Source organism: Scomber japonicus, chromosome 14 (genome assembly GCF_027409825.1).
Source record: "Scomber japonicus isolate fScoJap1 chromosome 14, fScoJap1.pri, whole genome shotgun sequence".
Lineage (NCBI taxonomy): Eukaryota > Metazoa > Chordata > Actinopteri > Scombriformes > Scombridae > Scomber > Scomber japonicus.
The window spans coordinates 9,064,808-9,077,184 of record NC_070591.1 but is presented as its reverse complement, the minus strand read 5'-3'; the positions used below and the strand labels follow the sequence as shown (position 1 = coordinate 9,077,184).

Here is a 12,377-nt window from a genome sequence, read left to right as displayed (position 1 = left end):
AAAAATGTACAATAATAAAGCACGGTCATGGCTGAGAGTTTAAATTCCAAAACATAAAAAAAAAAAAAAAAAAGGGAGGAGGAAGTTGCTTATCATCCCTAAACCTGGAAAAATACCCCCACCCCCACCCCACCCCCTCTGCCACAAACACACACACACACACATACACAGCCAATCATCAGACAGGAGTACCAATTATAAAAAAATAAGTGATGATGACTTTTTTTACAAAGACATGTAAACATTTCAAGTAGCCACAAACTGTGCAGCGACCAAAACAAAACAAAACATAACCTACTAATCAGGATATGAGGGGTGAACATGTTGAGGATAAAAGACCCCCACAGTGAGACCAATTAAATATGTTTTTAATTAAGTATGAAATTAGCTCCACTCAGCCCTCGGCTCTTATTTCATCTCTCTCTCTCTCTCTTTTTCTTAGTGTTTGTTGAATCCCACTCAAAGATAGACTGATACTACCACATGAGCAATTCAAATAGTGTCTATCAGGTGGTAATCCCACATAAAACAGTGCAGAATTATACTTTTATAACCTTGCTGTGATTGTCTAGATTTTTAAAAAAAAAGGTACAATTTTTTGTTGTTGCCATGAGGAGCTTTTTACAAACAGTGAAAAGCAGAGATAAGTTTCTGTGAGTGATGACGTGGGGAATCTGAGGAGTCAAAAGCCAACATAATGAACGGATGTTTAAAAATATGAATAAATAAACGAGTCATTGGAGTTACCAGTGTCTGTATAAAGCTCTAAGCCACACAAACTTTAAAAATGTCCTCCCTGACCAGCAGGGGGAGCTCTGACAGAGGAGGAGGAGGAGTAGGAGCGTGAAAGATGTAAGTTCAGGTTCAGGGTGAATTTTTAAAGTCTGAAACCGACATTCATACGACTTATTTTCAGTGTTGACTTCACGGATCAGGGTCCAGTGACATTCTGAGTGTAAAATACTGAAGGAAATCCACTTCTTGAGCTGAAATCAATGACAAATCAAAGTGGACTGACCCTTAGACCTGGGTAAAAGATCTGACATTCAATGTAATACACTTCCCCGAGCTTTACCGTCAGGCTCTGAGCTTTCCAAAAACAACAACAACAACAACAACAACAAAGAAACGTGTAACCAGCATGTGTCACCCTTGATAAGTGTCTGAGACTCACATACAGCTGAAAAAAAGAACATATTTCTTACAAGAATGCAGAGTCAATGCGCAGCATTTCTTTCATAAAGTGAGCACAAAGAAGTCACAGCAATGTTTTTGTGCTAAAGCGATACAGTAGTGAGCTGAGCATTAACCTTCAAATATATCAAATAACGCTTCCCAAATGAGCAATCCAACGTTTTCTTTCTTTAAAACCCTTCCCCATCTCCTGAACACGCTCTAGAAAGAACGTAACAATAAATTCCTGAATATAATGGGAGCCTCTTAAATTAGAGAGAGTTCTTCATGAATAATTTTTTTTTAAATAAAAGAAATACACCATCTCTGGATAGATAAGAGATAATTAAAGATATTTTCCTCCAAAAAAAAAAAAAAAAAAGGGATATGTAACATTATGAAATGAAGCCTTGAATGTGATCAGTGAACTTTTCAGAGACAATTTGTCAAGTAACAAAAAGCTTTAGGCGTCTTAACTGTCTCAATGATATCACATTAAAGCAACATTTAACAGTGTCTACCAGACACATGAGGCGAGTAATGATGAGTATTTCAGACAAGAAGCGCTACTCTAGCAGCTTGAAATATAATCTCTCTGGGAAATAAAAGCACTTTGGGTTTTACATGAGCGTTTGTTGTTTCTTTTTTTCCTTTTCTTTTTTTTTGTGTAAAAGTGAAAACCTGAAGCAACATTAAGACAGCATTTTGGATTTCTCTCCATCCATGTAAAGGACCTTAACCCAGACCCGCTGGGCTCCTATTCCTCCAGTTTCCTGAAAGCAAAGTGTGTGTTCGCCCCACCCAAAAAACACACCATTTCAAAGCTTTTAACAATGATTACAAGTTTCGTCCAAACATAACAGACAGCGCAGATAATGCAACAGAGAAACTATAATAACTATCTGGATATTCTCTCAAGTCTTTATTGAGGAGAAACTGGTTGAGTTTGAGGTGGAGCGAGTCACATGTAAATACTTTAAGGAGTGTAGATGGGAATAGCAGCACAAACTAAGCCTCCAGCAACTGTTACCAGGATGTGTTCACCAGGAAGCTCCTCTAGAGTTAGCAGCCATAAAATGTATGTCTCACTCTTTGATTTAAGTTCAGATACTCAGTTTTTTCCCTCCTCACCGTTAATTACTGACGACGCAGCGTCTTTTCCCTTAACCCAAACAACAAACAGAGCCCCAGATGAACACACCCCAGTCATTAGTCTCCTTATCTCTATAATACAGCATTGAGACGCTCCGTAATGGAGCCGACACACAGTGTTAAAGCATTATAAAGGCCATATAAATAGTTGTGATATAAATATGTGCACGCAAAGACAGACAGACACGGTCACATTGGGTGAAGCTCATTCGACAGACAGTAACGCAGGTTATTAGCTCATCTGTGGAAGTCTGAAAGACATCAAGTCAAAATACTATGGTGGCCACTCTGAAAACTGTAGCTAAACGTGATATGAGCGCGTCTTTGTTTTCAGGAGTACATGATGCATCGAGTCGCACCAAGACGAGGCTTCAAGTGACCATTGCAATAACTTAAAGCTGCCAACTTTAAAGTCACGACCCTGTTCAACATTAAATATTTCTAACTTTGACCTTTTGGAACAACCCTCATCTCCAGGGGTCATTTAAGTCCGTCCCACACTGGCTGCTGTGGAACCATCACTGGCAGTTCAGTTTAGGACTACTGAGCCAGTCCCAGATCTGGATTATCTCCTGTGGGGTCCTCGGGTGAACGAGCATCAAGCTCTTGTAAGCGCAGGGGTTCGCCCTGTACTTCTCCTCTATGTTAAATGTCCTGAAGCCTTTGTGCTTCTCTGGAGAAAGCCCGATCTTCCTCATACACATACCTGTGTAGACGTCATCTATTGGGTAGAGTGCCACTTTTCGCGATGCATTGTGCAGACGAGCAGCGATGTCACCAGAATAAAGGTACCCGCCTCCTCCTGCGTAGGGAGGGTACGCCCCCTTGTACATGCTCTCTGGGATGAAGTATTTGACTTTCTTGTCTCGGTGTGGACCCGCGTTGGTGATCACATCACCCACAAACAGATCCCTGGCCTTGGGCGGCGAGAGGCCCTTGAGGAAGTCCAGGATGCGGTACGTGTTGACAAAGACGTCGTCGTCACCTTTGAAGATGAAGCGAGCGCCGGGACAGCGAGTCTGTATCCACTCCAGGAACAGAACTTCTTTGACAGTCAAGTTGAAGAATGAATCCCTGTAATCCCACTGGATGATGTCTTTGTGGCGTTTGCTCTCGTAGCGCAGCATCTCGGACAGATCCGGGTGGTGGTCCCCCGCTGTGGCGTTCCCAAGAAGAAAGATAGTAACCACCGTCTGATTGGCCATGACACCCGCCCGTCCCCAGGACTGACGGATGGCCTGACGGCGGTCGAAGTGCGGTGAGAGCGATTTAACGGCCAGAAGCAGGAACGGCGGATCCTTACAGATGTTAGGCTGGTCCACCATGATCGGGTAAGAGCGGCAGCGCATGTAAAGCAGGAAGTCCTTAAAGCGGTTTGGTAGCGAGTTGTAGTCTTTCACCTGAGTGGTAATACTCAAGTCAGGCTGGCAGGGGTCAGAGGTCATATTGCGTTCAGTAAGCCAGTCAGGCAAGTCTGAGGTGCTGATGTTTGCCATCAGGATTGGATTATTCTTTAAGTCCAGAATCTGCTGCTGGCGGTTCCAGTAGGACGAGCTCAGTACCAGTTTGGTCCAGAAGGGTCTGGGAGGAATGACAACCTTGTGACGCCCGTTTTTGTCCTGGCTGCTGTGTCGGGAGATGATGATGAAGATGAAGAAGTTGATCATCACTATTGTCACCCCAAGCTTCAGCCTCCTTCGCATCAGCGCCATGACAGTTCCTACACTCGTCACCACCTGAACAGAAACAGAGAAGATAAAAAGACGTCAGGGATGACACACGACTCCTTTCACTCACAGAATTTCCAAGAAAAAGATGAAAGGATGGAAACAAACGTCTAAAGACATCAATGAAGTGTAACCTGGTAGTGAACTGGTCGAAATCTCTTCTTTGGAAATTAATATTATTGTGAAAACCGCAGACAGTCAAAAGTAGAGCGCAACACGCAAAGCTTCTGTAAGAGTTGACGTTACTTTACAGGAAACTCTTTGTGGAGCCACCAACGAGTTATGTAAGCTGCTCCTCCACTGTCTGCACTGCAACCTTCTCTCTCCCACATGATTTCACATTTCAACAGTGAACAGAAGTAACCATCACAGTGCAGCTTCTGTATTTTTACATTTTTTTAAATTTAAAAAGCACGAGTGAAGTCGTCATCATGTGCACCGCATTCATTCATTGACAGTTTGGATCTTTCTGTCCTGTAGGGCTGCAAACAGACTGGAAATGTCTTTATAGTAAATTCAACAATCCTTTTCCATCACTGTTAAATTAACTACTGCTAAAACCATGCCTGTCATAGATCTTTCTAGTAGCTAAACCCTTTAAGAGATGGTCAGTGTTCACAGGAAGTCCTGATGGAAAGAAAAAAAATCAATTAATTTTCCAGAGTAATGATCATGTGCTTTCCATTTGAGAGAAAACAAGATACTAATTGCAGTTTTATTGGAGCAGCAGTGGAGTGCGTAGCTGCAGCACTTCTCTCTTTGTTAAAGAAGAACTGGTGGAGAAAAGGAAGGAGAAAAAAAAAGAAGATATGTTTCAACCACAAGACCACCGTGACATGAAGTCACATGAGAGGTTGTTTCTGACAAAGTTCATTTACTGCTGCTGGAAGTTAAAAGAAAAAAAAAAACCCAACCCAAAATCAGAAGATTAAATATGAAGAAGTCCAAATCAACACAACAAATGAAACACTTCCTAGTTCCTCGGCCATAGTGAACTCTGTGGGAGCGACTGACGGCCTCTCATTGAACGTGTGACGTAACTTTAAACTAACAGAGATACTAAGCAGCTGCTGTCTGTGGCCTCCAAACACACACGGTTTTATTTTTAACAATTCACAACATAAACCATAAGTGCTGCTGCTTTGCATCTGTGCATATGATTACACCATATCTAGCACGTACTGTATATATAGAAGGGAGCTGTCAGTATTAAGCTGTGAACTTATATAACTCGTATTGATTGAGTAAATCAACAAAAATATTAATAATAATATCTTTAGGTTGGTTGGAACAAACAGAACATTTTAAAGATATCACTTTGGGGTTTGAAAGGTGGCACAAACTTTTTTTTTTTTTTTTTCAAGATTTTTAATATTTTATAGACTAAAATAATAGAGATCATTAATAATTATTTTTAGTGTATTTAATTGATTTGAACATACAGTAAAGACAGATCCAAAGCAGTTTATCCCTACTTCAGAGGATATGCTTGTAAAGAGAGAACATTAATGCATGGAGGCATTAGTGTTACAGTCACTCTATTGATCTCTGTATGGCTGGGTTTTTGCTTGCTGCTCTTAACGTGGAGATCAGCGGTCAGGCTCAGCAGCCGAACGTCATCACAGGTAACTGAAAGGGATTCGGGAGGTGAGTCACAACCAGGAATGCCAACATCGCACTTGTCTGTCTGGAAATTTGTGCCACGCTGGAAGCAGCTGGGATAATGTAATGTGATATCAGGGCTTTCTATTCACTATCCGATGTTTTTCACTGGACCGTTTATCTATCTTCTCTTATCCTGCACTCATGTCAGCAGTTAATGGGAAGATATTACGCAAAAAACAAGAGCTAATTTCCTGCAAGACGCATCAGAAGGGTGTTACTGTCTAAACACACATCCTTTCCTAATAGGGATTCCTGGCAAGAACAGTGTGTAATTGTTTTAAACCTTTTGTTTGACATAAAGAGAGAAAATCACTGTGGATACTTCACAAATCAGCAACCAGACTTCATCATTCAGGTGATCCAGCGGAGTGTTCATGCGCTCACTGACATGACAGACGGTTATCACGCTTTGTGAACGCATAAACTCAGAGATCTGGCCACGATCCAAACGAAACACAATAAAGCAATTAGACAATTATCCGCTATAAAAATGGTTCACTTGAGTTCATGTTGAGAAGGTTATTGTGTAATGAAGCATAGTCTCTGAAACAGGTATCATTCGCTCCCACAGCTGCAGTGTCTTGTTATTAATGATGATTTATTGTTTATGTGGCAGAAGATGATTTTAAAAAAAGAGGCCAAATATTTAAGGATTTATTATCACCTTGGATCAAGCCCCCTGGAGTCAAACCAAAAAAAGAAAAAAGAAAAAAAAAAACGAGGACAGCATGTGAGTGGTGGATTCATGCTAACAATACAGCCTTTCAGGAGGGTTTGAGTGTGCTTCAGGTTTCTGCTTTGGCCAGCTCGCACGTCCTCGCTGACAACTTTCTCTCTGCCATGTCTCACTTTCTTCTCTCTGCTTACTGTTAAACGTCTGTATCCTGCCTTCTTCCCCTCGCTCTATCTGCAGCCTCTTATTCCAGATTTCTTCATCCGTTTTTTTTTTTTGTATTGTGCTTGCTAGCGAGGTTGCCACACTGCAGGTTTTTCACTTGCACACATGTTTGAGTCATTGCAGGATTTTCATTCAGTAATTTCAAAATGACTAGTGGTGCTGAACTTTCTTTTAAACACTTGAACAACTCCAACCACCAAAATCAACCACGACTATTAAAAACTACTTTTTGAACTGTGGTTTGACTGTGGGTTCACAATTTTTCAATAGTATAGGCGTCCATATGAACACTGGAATAGGTTTTTCTTGCCATAATCATATCTACTGTTCACACAGACTGTTAGGATTTAACATAATGCACTTATGAGTGATTGGGGCCGAAATGAAAAAGCCTCCTTCTGTGCAAAAATGTGTTTACGTTTATCTGAAGCTAATACTGCTAATAGCTACACCTTATGGACTACACACAGCTGCTAACAGTGCTCTTTGTGTCTGCATGTCGGTGCTTCTTTCAGTCAGTAAAATGTGTGTTTATAAAACTAATCATTGCCACAAGGTACCAAAAAATTGGCACAGATCAATTAAGTGTGGCTAACATGAAGTAACAAGTTCAGTACCCCACCCTAGTATGCAAATGAATCTGGAAAACCAACATACGTAACCGTTGTTAGTGGTTAACTTGAGTAATGGTTACCTGTTGAAATCCCTACTTGAGAGCAGTAAATTATTCATTTCTTAACCCAAGCTAAGGCTAAGAATCCGTAGCCATGATGACAATGCCAGTGGTGTCTGCTACTACAACGCCTTTATTTTCTGACGAGGCTAACGAGAGCCAACTTCCCCCACAAACTGTTGCTCAACTTTTACAGATGCACCATAGAGAGCATCCTAACACGCTGCCTGACAGTTTGGTACTGCAGCTACACCAAAACTGTCGAAATCAAAGCCCTGCAGCGTGTTGTAAGAGCAGCACAGAGCACTGAGTTGCTGTCACTTGAACACCTCGGTAAACACGCTTAGTGAGAAGGGCTAAAAAAAGTCCTCAGAAACACCACTCATCCTGGACATAACCTCTTTAAGCTACAACAAACTACAAAATAGCTTCTTCCCAACTACCACAAACCCTCTGAGCTCTGACAATAAGCTATGTCGATGATGTGCAATACACTCTTCACCATATGTGCAATAACAATCTGTGCTACTGAGCCTGGCATCATTACCATATTGTGATTTTTTGTCTTTATTTGTACTGTATTTATCTACTTATTTAGTTATGTATTTGTATTGGTGTATTGATAAGAATGTCATTAGTTTAGCAGGTGATGTTAAAGAGTCACCACCATTATTACAATTAATCCTGAAGCAGAGGAATGTATGTACAACATTTCATATCAATCCATTCAAATCAATACTTGTTGAGATGTTTCAGTCTGAACCGAAGTAGTGGAGCAACGCTGCATGAACATTTCCAGCCCTGCTGCTTTGTAGTGAAAAGTCACAGGCTTTGATAATGATCATGATGTAAACAGGAAAGAGAGATAAAGAGAGATGTAGAGAACTAAAGAAAGGAAACAACACAAAATGAAAAATGTAGAGAGAGTGTGAAGGACACACACAGAGAGACACACACAAAAATACAAAAATGTGAAAGTGAGAAAAGTGAGTTTTTATTTTAGTAATGGGGAAACTCTTCTTGACGTGTAACATGGATAAGTGACTGACTTCAGTGGGTTTACCCTCCTCTGCACTGCATCTGTATCGTGTTGCTCTCTCTGCCTCCTAGCAACAACTCTGCACTGCCGCTCCTCCTTTCCTTAACCCCATACTCACTACGCCTTCTTCACCTTCCCTCCACCCCCCTTTTTTCCTCTCCTCCTCCTCTGCTGTCTATTTTATTCTGTCCTCCCCTGTGTTATCTTAAATTTTGCTCATATTTACATCTAAACAGAGAGACAAAAGACAAGTGGCAGCAACACAGGATGACAATATAATCCTGAAGGTATATCAGTGTTATATTACTAACAAAAAGACAAGCAGAGGCAAGGAGTTTCCTCCTTGGACATCCTGCGTTCTCTTCCCATATTTTTCTCAAGGATAATTACCTTCCTGTCCTCAGCATCGCCATACAAACAAAAAAGACTTCTGGGAAATGAGTGGGTGGGGCAAGGACGGGAGGGGGGGATTTCTAAAGAAGAAAGCTGAACAACATGTTGATGAGGCAGCAGCTTCCGGATGTCTAATTTACCATCAACAGTCCAAGGCTTAACACACACCTTCCTGGACCATCTGTGGCTGGTTAGAAAGCATGTATTTAAGCTGTAATGATGCTCTGATCAGTGGCATCTATATGTTTACATTGACTACAATAATTTGACTAGCGGCCTACAGTCTAAGATGTTTACATATTCCAGTCAGACTCATGTTTTAATGCCACAAAAGAGAGCACATTTACAACCCAATGAGGCCTCTGTACGTTCATTCTGAAGTGCAAACTCAGTTTTGTTCGGTGGTTTACTCTTGTGGTTATCTTTATGCACATTTTTGCAACAAAACATTTGCATTAAAATGCAGAGCACACACACACACACACACACACACACACACACACACACACACACACACACACACACACACACACACACACACACACACACACACACACACACACACACACACACACACACACACACACACACACACACACACACACACACACACGAGTTAGAAAGTAGCTGCACAGGAAGCACAGCATGGTTGTACTTAATAATAGTATCGAACCATCGTAGACAGACAGAGTGGTGCGTCTTCTCCGGCGAACATCTTTGGCTGGATTTCTGAGTTTTTACAGTACAGAGACTGTTTGTACACTGATGTATGAAAGTGATACAGTATGAGATGTTCAGATATAGGGGAAAACAAAAGGACCGGGAACAGAGAGATATCTTCTCTTGAAAATCAATATCACAGTATACTGTAAACATATACTTCCACACACACACACACACACACACACACTTACTTGCCTTTGTATCCTTGTTTAACCTTTACCATCACAACTTAATGACTAAACCAAACCCTGACCCTTAACTGGACCTAAACCCAAGTATAACCTTAACCTTAAAATAAAGTGTTAACCTTCATATTTCCCTTTGAAGTTTTTGTGATCGGCCAAAATGTCCTCACAACGCTGGTGGCTCCAACTTGTTTTTATCTCCTGGGATGGAGATGGAGTGGGATGTTTTGGGTATTTAGTGACATTATTTTAACAAGCGTTTGGTGACAGGGTTAAACCCGTTCCCATCAGTATAACCAGTATAACTCAGCTGCTGGTAAACTAATCTGGTAAACTGGTGAACAAGGCTCTTGGGGGGCGGGGGGGGGGGTCATTTATATTTATATCTATGTTTACTGTTAAATTCACTGTAACCTGACTCGCTACAATAGTCAGCGTCTGACTCCTTCTCCCACACACACGCACACGCACACACACACACACACACATTACACTAAGCGCTCCCACAGCGTCTAATCGATTTGGTGCTATGTTTCAACAGTATTACATTTGGCTTTGATTTGTTCTGTATTGCACTGCAAAGTATTCTGTACCAGCTGTACCCACCCCCCCTCCCAGCTGACATTTCTCCAACATCTTAGTGGGTGTTATCCATCGCCTGCTAACTGGACCAATGCTGACTTGACATATGAGGTGAACTCACACTCTCAGTGAGTGTTTATTGGTCATTGCTGACTAACTGTGACTGTGACGTTTGCTTGGGTTTTGTTAATCAGAAAATTCTTATTATGTGAAGTCAGTGAAAACGATGAATGTGTAAACATCGTGAACGTTAGTTAGACTGAGACGGTACCACAAATCGCAGCTTGTCGATTCTAATTCACTCAAGTCTGAAACAGGAAACACACACTGTGGACTTCTCATAAACAAAAGATTTTGTTTACAGCCAGAGTTACTCACTGAAACGCACTTGCAATATGTTGAAATGAACAAAACGTGCTGAATTTTAAAAAGCTGTTTAAACTCTGGATTGCTTACATCCGTGTTTACTAGCTTGCGGCCTTTTCCCTGCCTTTGCTGGCACGATGATACACTTCTTGGTGTTTTATCAACACCATCAGAGACCAGGTATTGGAGTAGATTGACGGCGTCTCGTGACACGTGTTGTAACTTCAGATTAACAGAGATACTGAGCAGCAGCTGGGTCTGACATTCTGTCATCTGCCACCACCAAACACACACGCACATTTATTTTTAACGATTTACAACACAAACCATGTGTTGCATGCAAATGTGTATGTTTGTTTAGACAGTAGTTATATCTATAGTAATCACTTTTATGAATATAACAACACATAGCTATGTTTATTATGCTTGTTTTAAGCAGTGCAAATGTTTTTAATACATGTACTGTATGCAATCTCTGCTGACAACAAAAAAAGAAGAACTCTGCAAACAAAATAGGCAGTAAAGTCCTTATTTCCCCTTAGTGTTGTAACTGGTTTGGGGTTTATGTGTTTGATATTTTTTGATCGACAGTTTTAGTATGCCACTGAACCTTCAGTTACAGCAGCAGTCGATGTTGAGCATGAATTTGAATATAACAAGATTAAAAAGTCTATTTCTGATGTAATTTAAAGTGAATCGTCTCCTCTTTTAGTACCAGAATAAATTCACAGAGCAACAAAAAAGATGTTAAGACTGAATAAACCAGTTGATATTTGAAGCTTTACTTGTTATGCTCTTAAAACCTAACAAGCAGTTTCATATTTATCGACGGTATATTCTGGATCTTAGTAACATCAATGGGCCAGATGGACAATGATGCTGTTAGCGGTTTAATTGATTGGTACAGGAAACAGGTTTATATCATATTGATTAGATCTGGCAGTAATCTTACTGGACAGTGCCAGGCTGTGTTTGGCCACTGTGGCGTCCACCTGATAAAAAGGTTCAATGAGGTGAAACATCCCACCTGTGAGGGGGGGTGGGGGGTGGGGGGTGGGTGTGACAGTAGAAAACAATGGCAGTAACAGGTCATTGTATGTGTCCCTGTGTGTATTTAAATTTAGTTTCTAGTAGTAATAAAACACTTTTTAGGATGAACTTTGCAGATTATATTGTGTGTCTTAATCTGATGTGACTTCTACCTCTCTCTGAGCGTGTGTGTGTGTGTTTCTTCCACCAACTCTTCCAAAAAGAGTTGTGCCACGTCATGCTACATGTGTGCCAAGAATGTTTCTGAAAGTGTGTGTGTGTGTGTGTGATCTTACCTGTGCAGGTGAGTGGGCCTCCGCGCCGCTCGTGTGCTTGTTCTCTTTGTGTCTCCCGTCGGCTCTCTTACCCCATACTTAGCCACGCCCTGATGGGAACAAGGACCAATGGGGAGAAGGGATCAGGAAGGGAGGAAGCTGACAGGGGGAGGAGGAGGAGGAGGAGGAGGAGGAGGGGGGTCGGGGGTTGCACCTGAAAACAGAAGAAAGAAATGGTGTGTAAATAGCTGTGAGCAGCGGAGCCTGACGAAAATAACTAGACAAATATTACCACACATAAAGAATTCTAACACTGTGTTAATGTCATTCAGTACAAGCCGAAAAGCTGAGTGCCTTTTCCTTTTAAATCTAACAAATGGGAAAACTGAAAAAGTTAGCAGGAAGTGTGCGAATTCCCTATTATTTTATGAAGATAAGTAAACTGTGCAGCTCTGGATAGCTTCAGGTTGATGATGAAGCTGCAACACAATATGAAT

The 12,377-nt window shown here is 41.2% G+C and overlaps 1 protein-coding gene across 1 annotated transcript in view; it reads right to left on the bottom strand.

The window, feature by feature from the left end:
- Positions 1-1,572: 1,572 nt before the first annotated feature.
- Positions 1,573-12,377, bottom strand: part of b3gnt2b (UDP-GlcNAc:betaGal beta-1,3-N-acetylglucosaminyltransferase 2b) — a 28,400-nt gene continuing 17,595 nt past the window's right edge. The window contains exons 2-3 of the mRNA XM_053332888.1: positions 11,902-12,094; positions 1,573-4,061 (exon numbers count right to left, since the gene is read on the bottom strand). Coding sequence (XP_053188863.1) covers positions 2,844-4,037 — 1,194 coding nt within the window. The 5' untranslated portion in view covers positions 4,038-4,061; positions 11,902-12,094 and the 3' untranslated portion in view covers positions 1,573-2,843. The remainder of the gene's footprint in view (positions 4,062-11,901; positions 12,095-12,377) is intronic.